Source organism: Pimephales promelas, chromosome 3 (assembly GCF_988280905.1).
Source record: "Pimephales promelas chromosome 3, fPimPro1.hap1.1, whole genome shotgun sequence".
NCBI classification, from domain to species: domain Eukaryota; kingdom Metazoa; phylum Chordata; class Actinopteri; order Cypriniformes; family Leuciscidae; genus Pimephales; species Pimephales promelas.
In genome coordinates this window covers 21465996-21480073 of record NC_142771.1, presented here as the reverse complement: position 1 = coordinate 21480073, position 14078 = coordinate 21465996, and the positions used below count along the sequence as shown (strand labels likewise).

General features: G+C 39.2%; 1 protein-coding gene across 2 annotated transcripts in view; it reads right to left on the bottom strand.

Moving 5' to 3' along the window:
- Nucleotides 1-7034: 7034 nt before the first annotated feature.
- grin2aa (glutamate receptor, ionotropic, N-methyl D-aspartate 2A, a) overlaps nucleotides 7035-14078 on the bottom strand; it is a 145422-nt gene continuing 138378 nt past the window's right edge. For both annotated transcript variants that reach the window (XM_039686761.2, XM_089128480.1), the window contains one exon: nucleotides 7035-13494. In XM_039686761.2, the coding sequence (XP_039542695.2) occupies nucleotides 11701-13494 (1794 nt within the window). In that variant the 3' untranslated portion in view covers nucleotides 7035-11700. The remainder of the gene's footprint in view (nucleotides 13495-14078) is intronic.

Genomic DNA, 14078 nt, shown 5'->3' with positions numbered 1-14078 from the left:
GTGCTTCACAACAAAAGGAAGCATTAACAACTCTCATAAATACATTGCATCACAAAAACAAAATAAACAACACGTACACATTAGACCAGCCTAACCACCCTACAATCTAGTTAAACGCCTCTTTAAAAAGCAGGGTTTTCAACTGACTTTTAAATTTTTCCACACAATCCAAGCAGCGTATGTAAGGAGGCAAAGCGTTCCCACATCCTGGGTGCAACAACTTGAAATGAACGGTACCCCCTAAAATGTGTAAGGGGGGCAACTAATAGTCTCTGGCCTGTTGATCTCAGACTATGTGAGGATGTACGCAGCTGTATCAGGTCAGAGATGTATGGGGTGCCTGTCTGTCTTTGTAGGGCTCTAAAATTTAGGACTAAAATTGTGCAGTGCATTCTAAATATCACTGGTAACCAGTGAAGTGAAGCTAAAACTGGAGTAATATGAGCCCTTTTTAGATTAAATGCGAATTTGACGTGCTGTCCGAGGTACTCCCCCCCTGTATTGTTGGTTAAGAAGTAACCAGGTGAGTGTGAGGAGACGGGGTGGTGATGGGATGCTGAAAAACTGTCGAGGAACTTTGGCGCGTCAAAAGAGTGCATATATATATATATATATATATATATATATATATATATACTGTATATATATACTGTAGGTCTCCAACTCAAGCTGTTTGGATAGACATGTTGATTACTGATTGTCGACAGCTGGTTAGAATGATGTGATAATTGGATCAGTTATTTGAATGTGCTAAATCTGCGAAAATGAATGTGCAGCTTTGTAATTCATGTCCTCTGAGTGGCGCAAGTTGCTAAACCACGTCACAAATCCCTTACCAATCTGGTCGTGGGTTTGAATGTGTGGCACATGCCCAGACCACAAGAGGTACAGTAGTGTGGTTTTTGCCTTAAGTGGTGGAAAAGTTATTTCAGATCCTAGAAACGAATTCCATAAATATAACATGCAGGAAATTTATATTAAAAAAATCTTCATTTTGAGTTCATTTTCACTTGTACTAATGAAACAGCTGTTCTTTCAGATTTGGCACACTTGTAGTGATTGTAATAAATAGTAATTGGACCAATTTTTGAGTCTCTTAGACCACCTCTATAGGGCCACCACCAGTGCAAAAATTCAACATTGAAATTGTTATAACTTTTGAACCCTTTGATCTAGAAAAATGAAACTTAGTACACCTGATTTCTCTCATCATGGCGAGCACAACCAATATATTTAACTAAGACATTACAGTTGTGGCCATTTTGAAAAGTACAGTATGCTACTCCTTTAAAATTTGACAGTTTTGAAAAAAACAAAAACAACAAAAAAAACAAGTTTGTTCAAAAACTTGCTCAAATGATTTTTCGGACTGAGCTGCACAGAAATGATTCAAAATATATATTTTTTATTCATCTGTGATTAAAAGTTATGATGTCGCAAACTTAATGAGGTCGACCCAAAATTGGTTCAGAAGCTATAGTTCGGCCAAACTTTGATCAATCGAAGCGAAAATTGGTACGCTTCATCAGAAGCATGGTCTGAGGGTCCATACCAAAGTTGGGAACAGCACCACCTATGGGTTATGAGATAAGAAAAATAGATATTTTGGCCAATAACTTTTGAACAGTTTGTCATAAATGTGGTAACAATGGATTCGTTGTGTCATGCTGAATCAGTGGATACCGATTTTTACAAACACCAAAATTTGTGTCTCTTCTCAGTGGCACAAAGGGAGTGACAAACACCTGACCCAGATATTATAAGTTTGATTCTCATGTTATACAACTTTAGAAGAATGTGCAAGATTATGTAATTTACAGCCAATTGCTGCAGTTCTAACTTCAACAACTCAAGTCTCCATAAAATTAGAACAAACCACTGTGTATGACTACCATGTTGTGTAAAAAAGGTTATAGCTTTAAAGATTTTCTAATAATTCAATATGTAGCAACTGTTTAACAATGGGAATTTTGATTTGAACAATGGGTAAATTGAATAAGTTTCCAAATCAAATTCTAATACATCAAATATGGCCAAAAGGTGCTTGGCCACGCATTTGCTCCTTGCAGCTCTCTCTCTCTGATGAGTCTGGCAGGACCAGATTTTATTGAAGTGGATGCAGTGGCAACACAACTGGGGATTAGATCCACTCGAGTGGTTGAAAAACTATTACGAAAAATACAGACTATCCTTACAGTGGAAGAGACTGAGTTACTCAAGAAACATTGTGAGGGAGAAATTACTCCTGATGATAAAGACTGTTTTCCAAGGTTGATGGTTTCGCCTAATTTAGAGGAGCAAGGTGGAATTTTCCTGGAATCTGAAAAAGCAGTGGTTTTGGACTTTGAAGATGTGAATGGTAAGAGATTGTACAAGTCATGTGTGAAATGTTTTAATAAAAAAGCATTAAATGAGAAAAATGATACACCTTGGCGAATTGTGTTAGGTTTGGATGAAGTTTTTAAGCCAAATTGGAGAACTTTTTACAAGCCACCATTAAATAAGAAAATTGGAGATTTGCAGTGGAGGGTTTTACATTGTATTATCGCTGTAAATGCCTTTATATCTGTGTTGAATCCTGAGGTAGGCCATGAATGCCCATTTTGCCCACAAAGGGAGACTGTTTTTCATGTTTTTATGAGTTGTCATAGACTTAAACCTTTATTTGTTTTTTTTACAAAATTTGTTTAAGTCTTTTAATGAAGAATTTTCCATGCAAGCTTTTATCTTTGGGGTAAAATATACAAAGAGAAGAAAGAGAGAGTGTCAGTTGTTGAATTTTGTTTTGGGCAAAAGTAAAATGGCAATATACATGAGTCGGAAAGAAAAAATTGAAAAAAATCAAGATTTTGATCTGGTGTCTATGTTTGGTGCCATGGTGAAGTCAAGAATTTTGATTGATTTTAGGTTTTATAAAGCTACTTCATGTCTTGCCATGTTTGAGGATGTTTGGTGTTATGGAGAGGCTTTGTGCTCTGTGGTAGATGACAATCTTTGTTTTATTCAATTTATGTAATTTATTTTAAGTAGGTTGTTTTTAATGATTTGAAAAAAAAAGGAAATTTGTAATAAAGGTGTTTTCAAATTCAAATTCTCTCTCTCTCTCTCTCTATAAGGTCACAACCTGATAAAGGACAGTGGAGACATGCAGCATTTGGAATAAGCTTGCACAGATAAGCAGTCAACATGGAGCTGGAAGCACATGCATTTAAATACATGCCCTAGATACCTAAATAAGCCTGCCTCAATTGCTGGAAATCGTATTCAAAGCAGTCAGCTTGGGGATCCATACCGCTAACCTAGATAACTTTTTGACTTTCAATAATGCTAGAAGGTATCTTAGAGCATGGAGCATTATTGAGTGTCACGTAAATCTTGTGCCCCCTGCATTATTACTCCAGAAAGATGAGCCATTACATCTGTACATTTCCTTAGGGCAGCAAGACCCGGTGATCTGAATATATCCATTCTGAATAAAAATGACTTCTTAAATAGGTGAAAGGATTGCTGACTGATGATTTGGTTTGCACTCTTTATAATAAACTATACTAGGCACTCACTCAGATGTCTTGTATAATACAGTTTGTGTATATTAAAAAGATTAAGAACACAAATTTCATTAGAAAGGTTATTAATCAAATTCATTAAAGTGTCACCCCTCTGCTAGAAGATGTAGTCCATGACAGAACGGAACGTTGCTATGCAACACAATAACAATCGGCTCCGGGTGCTGCACTGTGATATGGTAAACAGCTGTGTCGCGTCATAGCAGGTAATATCAACTTCAATCCTTCCCCGAAAGCACAGGGCTTAGGCCCCGTCCACACTACTGCGTTTGCGTTTAAAAACGGAGACCTTTTTACGTTTGCACCTCCCGTCCACACTAAAACGGGAAAAACGAAGACCTAAAACGGAGAAGTTTAGAAACGCTGAAGCTGCGTTTTGCGTTTTGAATCTCCAGAGGGCGTTTTAGTGTGGACGAGGCAAAACGGAGAACTTCAGAAACGCTGACGCAAAGACTGACGCTTGGCTCTATGATTGGGTGTTATCAGTCATGACGTATCCTTCCCTGATTCGTCATTCACTGTTTACACCGGCACGCGCATGCCCAGTGTTGGTGAATGGTCATGTGATCCACGTTTTCAGTCATTTTAATGTGGACGGAGACCGTTTCTAATACGCAGATAAAACGCTGGTGTGGACGGAGATCGTATTCGTTTTAATTCTCCGTTTTTAAACGAAAACGCAGTAGTGTGGACGGGGCCTTAGATTCATCACCAACTTTCGCCCCTCTAGCAACTGTGTAGTCCAGTTTTGTTTGATCCAGTACAGACATTCTTTTTTTAAATGAAATTCACATTTATAACACTTTATTTTCTTGTTGTATAAGCTTAAAGAAAACTATGTAAAGCTCCAGCATGAATGTTTGTAATACAACGGCAAATCTGACGCAACAATTTTGTGTTGCAGTTTTCATTCTCCACTAAGTGGGGTACTTAACTCAATGATTGCATAATACTTTCATGTTTAATGAGTTATTCTATTTTTTTTCTACTTATAAAGTATAATAATAATAATTCATTACATTTATTTCTTGGCACTCAAAGGTGGAATCTCCAAAGGTGGAATCTCCGTTGTTGGAATAACCAACAACACCAACCCTACTTAAGTTTTCATGGATTCCCGACTGAATTGAGTTTAAGGAAGAAGTGGATTAAAACTTTAAAATAACAAGGTAGCACGTTTATTTGCAGCCGGCACTTTTGTGAATCAGACTAATTTACCAGGGATGACGTATAAATAAACTTAGTAGAGTCTGTCATCAGTTCGCAGTGAGATCGGTAATTCAATGGAAGTGGCAGTGCACAAAGATCACTGAATCCGGAAGTACTACGTATCAGCGTGATAATCCCCTCACCGAAAGGATTATTAGGAACACCTGTTCAATTTCTCATTAATGAAATTATCTAATCAACCAATCACATGGCATTTGCTTCAATGCATTTAGGGGCGTGGTCCTGGTCAAGACAATCTCATGAACTACATGCAACTACATGTTACATGCAACTCTCCTAGTTTTGTAAATGGAAAAAAAATATATACATTTCAACAAGTTCTTACTGACACATCGCCAACTCGTAAAATCGAAGCTCAAAGACAATCCAGAGTTTCCCAGCTGTAAATGTAGTGGCATTTATTTGCATTCAACTCGTAAAAATTCTATCTTTCTGACATTACATGAACACACCATTAGCGTATGGTCAGCTGAAGCAGTTCCTTATGTGTTACTTTTTAACATTACAAAAAACAAAGGAATCTCTGATTTGTTGTTAGGATTCATTGAGTTTCATTTGTTCTGCTACATAGAGAAGAATCACTACAGAAGAAAAGGCAGGAGGACAGTGTTTAGCTTAGACTGCTATATTTTGTCAGCCTGTGTCAACAGAATACTGTGGTCTTAAAGTGGGTTTCGTTGGCTAGTTTGTAAAGTGATTAATTGCAGGTTCAGTTCTGCCAGTCCACGTCATGCTTGTGATGATTAATTGCAGCTCTTCAGAAGATACAAGAGAGAGATCTAGAGTCTACTTCAGCCACTGTTTGAAAATAAGCAAAGCTGAGCAAACTTATTAATGTCCCTTCAGTGAGAAACAAAGGCACATCAGCAGCTGAAGTCATTCTGCGTGCAAGTAACTCATGGCACACAGATGCCCACAGATTTGCTGTCCTTTATTTTCTTTCAGTGCCTGCGGGGTTTTCCTTTGTATTTCTTTTTCATTTCTCTTTCTTCTGGAAACAAATGAGATTACTCATAAGATTGAAATAAGAAACTATTGCATGGCTAATTTTAGACAGGTAACGTTGTGTTTATTGTTGGCATCATCATGTGCAGATGATTTGAAATTCTTTAGTGCTGAAATGCTGCCAGTAATTCCATCTAAACCAATTCGCTTACTCTGAACAGTTTTAATCCACCTAAAGATTACATCTGCAATTGTTTTCTTTCTCTCAGTGAAAGTAAGTCATTGTTAGTCTTAGACAGTATGTGCTTTGTTCCAGTGTATTCAACCATGACAGAAGCCTTGAGATCCATTAAATAGCAAAGACATAAACGATGGTGCATTATTCTCTCTAAAGCATAAAGATTATTTAGATATTGAAAGAGTATTTGTCCCAGATATGATCAATATCACATTACCTCAGAACAAAAGCAGAGCTGTGTAGGTTGGGTGTAAGTTATAGAACATTTGCTGCAATGTGAATATTTATGGAAAATGGCTGAAATTATTCCTGACTTGTTTAGTGAAACTACTTTCTCTCTTTTCTACTTTCTCTGTTGTCTTTAAACGGTTCAGAATCATTTACTTTAGTTTATGGTCTTATTCTCACTATTAACTAGTTGCTTATTAGTATGCATATTAGGATATTGAACTTAACTACATTACTAACCATTAATAGGCAGCAATTGGGAGTTCACATAGAGAGAATTGGACCCTAAACTAAAGTGTGACCGAGTTTGGTGGATATGGTTTTGGAAAAATTATTAAATAGAAATATACTTGTTAATACATATACATTTTAATTATATTTTTTATGCTGGTAACTAACTGTAATCCTGCATAATTAATGACTGCACTAAAACTTGGAATATCAAATATTTGAATCAGTTAATAATTGAATGGATGATGCAAAACTAAATGACAAAACAGATAAATCCCTTTGATTTCTCGATGCTGTCTGTGACAGAGCATCTTCATCGTGCACACATATAATGCTTAATATTTGCTGATAGCAAAGCTGCTTTTTTGACTCGTGCAATATTTCTGGGTCACGGCCCTTGTTGCACACATATTCAGACTAAGGACTTGAAGCCTGAGTGCCACATTTGTCGCCATTACGGCATGTACTAATCATGACTGCTGGAATTACCAGAGCTGTCAGTCAGTTCCCAACCCCCCGCTTCATTAACTTTCTAGGAGTCTGTAAAATTCACCTAGAGCATGGGATTCGGAAACATACCGCAACAGATACAGTGATCATATAAAGTGGCAGAAAGAGCCTTTATTAGAAAAATGAAACTTTGACTTATATACATGTTTTTACATCTTGTAACCCAGCACACGTCCTGCAACCACGCTGTATTGACATTTCACAAGTCACATATCAGACCTGTTCCTTTAATATGATCTACATACACACACACACAAAAAAGCAGAGAACAAAAAAAAGAATAATTCTGAACACAATATTTTAAACGAAATGTACAGGGGATATGTTTAAACCGCTCCAATGATTTAGTACTTTCTCATGCAATTTGCCGATAGCAGAAATGATTTAATTAATGCAAGTTTGTGTCAGCTTTTATGTAAGCGATTACTTCCAACTTACTTTAAAAAGTTCTTAAGACATTTCAGTACGCACACAAGTGATAATGCTTCGTTATAAAATAACATTTAGGCAGCAGGTCACATGTTTCAGTGATAAATAGGTTATAGTCACATGACAATCCCCACTGCCCCAGTATAAAACACTGTTCTAAAATAATTTCTACTTTTAATCACATAAAATATGAATGCAAAGCTCACAAGAGTGATTATTAAACAGGAAACACAAGTGATTCGTTTCAAACAAATGTTTCTTTCTTTCTACTGTGAGTCTGCTACGTTCAAAATCTTTGTTTTTACAGGGAAGCCAGCGTTTCCTTTAATAAGTGCAAGTATTCCAGCAGCTCAACAACCAAATAAAGAATTAAAAAAAAAAATGCCACTTTTAGGGTCAGTACTCCCTAAAACGCTGTCTGTCCTGTCTGATTTCCTATTAAATTAATCAAACATTTAAAATACCCATCACAGGAAATGCATTACAGAAATCACGAGGGGCGTTTGGTTTTAAAACTGAAGGTGAACAATGATAATCCTCATGTCAGTAATGCAATGATAAAAATGAGCCGCATGACTGACAGTGAGCATTTACAAGTTGTTTCCAAGCTGCCATTTTTGCCTCTGCAAACGTCTTCCTGAGGGTTATAAAGCGGCCTGAGAACGAAAGGGAGCGAGCTGCAGTCGACACAGTCATGCATGAGGACTCCCGCTCCTGTCTTTAGCCACCTGCCCCTTCTCACTGTGCCTTGTGTGGCTCTGGCAGATGTAATTTGAGCTGAGGTGATTTCTCCTTGAAACTACCTCGATGGGAACACAGCCAATGATGCAGTGACAGTACACCAGCTTGCCTGGCAGACAAAAAAGGCCTATCTTCTTACTGCACTGCACTTGGCAAAACATCAATTTAGGAAAGAATAGATTTCAAATGGTGTCCATGTGGATGCAGAGATCTATTGTTGTGTTAAGTAACTGTCTCACTTCCCTGCTTCGCTTTTTGATAATCTGCTCTACGCGGCCATAAAGACTGCCTCAAAGGGAAAGAAGATTGGTTGTATCTTTCAGTCTAATGGATTTTCATAAAAGACAAACTTGCGGTGATGGAGGCATCTCTGTTATCTACAAAGACTTTTAGAGTGTAAATATTCAGCATACAAACTGAGTACCATTAGCCGTTGATCCTAAAACTCCCTCTCTTCTTGATCCACAGCATATAAACGTACCCAAACACACATCTCCGCTGAAAGAAGTGGAGTGTAACAAACATGCAGAACGAAACAGATTAACCCTTAAACGGCAGTTAATGTGTAATTGAGAAAGTACCAACATTTCTCTGTGACTTCAAAATCCTCCTTTGTTGATTTACTCAACTACTTTGCCTAGACTAGCTCATCTTATGGAAATAATCAGCATCTGAGCTACTTTAAATTCACAATTGTGCACTATTCTATGAGAGGTAAATAAAACCAAAAATATAATATAATAGATTTTTCAATAGACTACAGATGGCTTTCGCCCAGCCAAAAATTGCTACATAAAATAATCCCACACAGTTCATCTGTTTCCATTTGCAATCAATACCTGACCTGCGCTGTTCCACTCGAGCCTCCGATAACCTTCGACAAAAAACAAAAACAAAATGATGAAGTAAAAAGTACATTTTGGTTTTCAAGATGTTTTTTGTGTAAAAATCCCAGAAGTTTGGCGGCCTAAACGACAGGCCAGAGTGGCCACAGAGCTTTGGTTCATGAGCAGGATGGATTCGTACCCTGCAGTCTCAGTATGTCTATGAGCAAAGACCAGTTCTCCTCACACTGATCTGCTTGATCCAAGCTCACCTTCAAGTGGATTGACAGTATTTACTAAGAAAAAAATCTGCCTCAATGCCTGTAGCCCCCACTCTCACCCCAGCCCCGAAATGTTCAAGCTTACAAAAACTGCAGGGCTACAATCCCTGATAACAAACTGCATGGAGACTTTGAAATCTCGAAAGGTGACGTTTCGATGCAGACCTTGTGAGTGATGTCATTTTTCGTACGTATGCTACAGAAAACGAGTGCTACTGTACAGACCTGTGAAACCCACACAAAAAATATTGTTTACTCTGTATCATCTTAACTTTCATGAATTATTTGAGTAAGAATTTACAAGCAATATACAAGTGCCTTATATTCAAAATAGTTGCTAAGTCTTTGAGGAATTAAAAAAAAAAAGCTCTATTCTTACAGCAAACCATAGATAATAGAGAAAATCAAGAAGACGTCATATCTTTGGAGGGATAGCAAACCCGAAAAGAGCAGACCCGACTTTTTTCTCTCTCTCGCTCTCTTTACAGGTTAAATCTGGCTATATGTGACAGGTAAGAGACAGAAAGCATAGCTGGTGATGTTTTCACCTGCTAATCGAGGAAGAGCAAGGATATTCACCTCGCCTCGCAAAGGAAATATGAAATCAATGCAGATGTAGCTCTGTGATTGATAATAGAGGCTAATGCCTTGCTTATTTCCCCAAAACTGCAGCTCTGCAATATGAATTATCATTTTCTTTTCATTTATATGCTATATTTGCACCCTGTTACAAATAATTTGTGATCATAACATCATAACAAAAACATAGAAAGAGTTACAATTGAGTTGCATGCCATTATTATAATTCATGTTCATGTAATCAAAATACATTTTCCTTAAAGACTGGGGTTATTACAAGGGTGAAAAATAACTGAAAAACAAGTTGCAAAGAGTAAAAACTATGTATGGCATATATGATTACAAGACCTTGATATTTTACATGTGCATACGCACATTAGCTTCTTAAAGCAGCACTTCATATGTTGAATATGTTCATGATTGTGACAGTGATGACATATTCAAGATATGTGTACAGTGAATAATGTCACATTATTGGGGAAGATCAAAGAAAGCAAATCTGATATGAGAGTGGAAGCTGCTACAGCAGTCATGTCATAACATGGTTATGTCGATAAACATCCTGTTTTCCAACAAACGTTGAAATCGTAAACATAAAGCTTGTTTCAAAGATGGCTGAAAGATCCCCTCTCTATTGTTCACAAAAAGTGACTGCAAAGGAAGTCCTTGGACAACCATAGCGGAGTGGAGGGAAACATGCGTGAATGTACCTTTAGGTGGTGGTGCAGAGAAAACCTTACACAAAATGACACAGAACCATCCTGAGGTATTTGATCTAATACACGATTTGGCTATGTGTTCTGATTCACATTGCATGGAGTTCATCGAGTGTGTTCGTACAGTATAAAGTTTAGTAATAGGTCAGCAGAACAAAGATCTTGAGTGGTAGTCCTCAGTGTGAATAGCGCGCTGACCGTGTTACGGACTGCAACAGAAAACCAATCCTCTAGTTCAGACTTCAAGCTTCACACGTGGCCTTCGTTACATTAAATGAGTGGATTGCGACAGCGAAGCAAGGCTCCGCTGAGCTACAGTAAACAACAGTCTTCGAGAAGTGATGCTCTGATTCGGTTTCACAGTGTACAGTGACGAGATGGAAGTATTGAACGAAATAAATGCACAGCAAACTTCCATCGAGGAACTTCCCCAAAATCTTGAAATGGAGGATCGACACAATATTCCTAGTCGAACAACCTACATACAGGTCAAGTTTTCATTGCACAGATGGCCACCTCAGCTATCAAATGAAATCACCTTAATGTAAGTATATCTTCAAAACAAATCAGACAAGAAAAGAAACACACATGCAAAATAAATCTACTCCTGACAGTAATATAGAAGTTCTGTTTATAAAGCAGAGGTGGGCGGTTAACTAATGATTATTGTGCTACCAAATAAGATAGAGAAGAGTCTAAATTCTACATAGGGATTAGAATGCCAAAAATCCCAAGTCTATATTAATAAAAGCAAAAATGCAATTGCTGAGTGCAAATGAATGAATTAAATACCCTTGCTTGCCTTAAATTCAGGAACTACTCCAGCCACAGTCTGTCTGATACAGGTATGCTCTTGTCACATGCAATGTGGGGCCAAATACCTGAAACCCCACCCTAGGATCTGTTTCGGTCCACCATGGCTTCGGGTCGGACTTCGAAGCAGTACATCTGTCCTAGCACTCAGCGTTTTGAGTACACACTAGCACTGGGCCAAGTGTGGGGGATAATTAACAACTTCCATGCTGGACCACATTTTATTGGCTTACGCCCAGAAGGCATCTTAAAATGCTGAAAACCTTTGGAAAGCGCTCGTATAAGAAGAGCGCTATCTCGGGTACTTTATAGATGTAGGTGAATGTGGCATTCTAAGTGAGTAAATAGTTCAACTTCACAAAAAAAGCATTAAACATCTGACTCGAGACTAGGTATTTTCTTATACACTCGTCTATTGCTAAACTGCGAAGAGTTGAGAACCCGGGGAGCTGAGTATGCACTAGTCTTGTTGGCTACATAAGGCATTACATGCTCTGAAATGTACATGTCATTGGGTATTTGACCATCCCTGGAACAGTATGAAGTAGTGGACTTCACGGAGGACCTCAGATTGTTCTCGTTCCTGTTTTTGATGGGAGCCAACTGTTTGTAAATATCTGAGGAGCTCCTGCCGTGGACCAGGCGAGTATCGTCCCGTATAGATTGCATGAAGGGGTTGTCCGAGGGGTGGTCAGGGTAAAGTGACTTACTACGCTTGCTTTCCTCCAGGCTTCGGTTAAAGAGCATGGACCTACTGCCAAACAGTTTGTCAGCCTTGATGTTAAACATGTTTGCATAAGGGCTGTCCTCCAGGAATCGGTCCTTCTCTTTTAGGCTGACGCTCCGCGCCGGCCGGTTCAGGTCAATCTCTTTGGGCTTCTCGAGCATGATATTGTCAAAGGAGTGCTGACGGCTAAGCCTCAGTCTGTTCCTCCTCTGTACGTGTGGCCCGTCTGTCTGAGGCCAGTAGTGGCTAAACATGTCATCGTGGTGCATGCTAGGGCTGATCATGGCCTCCTGCAGCATCTGGTCCTCACTGATGTCGTACAGGTTGCCCATGTGGATGCAGGCCTCACACCGGTTATATGGCGAGCGTGCGGCAGCATACGGCCCTGTGTTGTAGTTGGGTACCTTCGAAAGACAGCTCCGGCAATGAGTCTGTTTAAACCGGTCGTTGGTTTCGTGCGGACTGAGGTTCTTCTCCTTCAAACTGTAGTGTTTGTTGTACGTGTTGTCTGGCAGGAGGTCAGATTCACTTTGATGCAGGGGGCTGCTGTTGAGATGGATGATGGGCTGGTCACATTTCCTGTAATTGTCGTTGTGGTCTGAGTAAATTTCCCCAAAATCCAAATCGTCGGTTGTAAAGGCTCTGCCTTCCCTGTAGTGTTGTGGCTCTGAGTGCAGACTCAGCTCCCGGTCAGAGTCTATGGTGTAGATTTTCTCCCGGCCCGCTCCGCCCTGCTTATTTTTTAAGTAGGACAGCTCTACTTCGCTGCAATCCCTAGGGTATTTTGACGTCGTCGATCTTTTTTTTAAGTTATCCTTGGGCTTTAGGTGCTTGTTATTGTCTGGATCCTTGTAGGAGGTGGCCCTGCTTGAGCAGTCAGAGATATCCGAGTGTGCAGCATCCTCTGGCAGGTACCTCTGACTCTTCATGGACAAACGGGGGTCCAGGGTATCAGGCCCCTGTGTTTGACGCAAAGTATCCACAGATTTCTTCCACAGAGCTCGGGGTTTTGCATTGGTCTGGGCTGTGTCTGCACTCACCGCCACCTCTACAGTATTAGGGTTTGATTCATTGAGGGTGAGGGGATGCTGACCTTGGAAGATGTAGTTGTTCAGATGGTCCTTATGGCGGTTGGACAGATATGACTGCAAGTCGCTGGAGTCCCCGTATATATCCTTTTGGGCATAGCTGCGATTGTCAGTGTAGATGAAGTTCCCTTTCTCCGCCATCATGTCCATGATCATGGGGCTTGCCGAATGCATGAACTCACTGCCGCGTTTAGGAGAGTTGATCCTGGAGCCGCTGAGATTGGTCATATTAGTCATCTGCTTGGCAGACTTGATAAGCTTAAGCATGTTGGACTGGGGACTGAAGTCCAGGTCAGATGACTTTTTCTTCATGTCGATATGGACACCATGAATGCAACTCCATATACCCTATGAAAAAAAAAGTGAATAAACCTCAATATTCATACACTGACCCTAGTGTCTGTGAATAATATGACTTTCAGTTCTTCTTACAGTATTACAAGACCCCATTATCTGATTTTACTGCAGAGACTTGCAAATGTACTCATCAGTGAGACTATGAAGTTCTTCTTTAGGGCGTAGATTAATGCAGTGACAAAGGTCCCTTCAAATTTTAAAACAAATTGCCAGTGGGTTTATTTTGAAAAAATATCATGTCCTTTCACAAGCTCTATGAATCTCTTTTCACCAGTAAACATTCTATCAGTTATGCTTGGGTTCATCTACACCAACATTTCATTACCTTAAAGATGTTAATCAAAGGCACCATATTCTCACATTGACAGCATATACACAAACCCATTTGGGATCTTAACTAAAGAAAGACATTCTAAACGTTTGGCGGTGCTAGAATCAAGCTGTCAAAACAGACTGCTGCATTGTCATTTTAAGCTCTGTGGCCATGGAACCAGTGGTGGAAAATAAAATCTCTGACAAACTTTTTCTTTCAAACACTGGCCATGTCAGGGTAAATACTGAGCTCAAATGCCAAC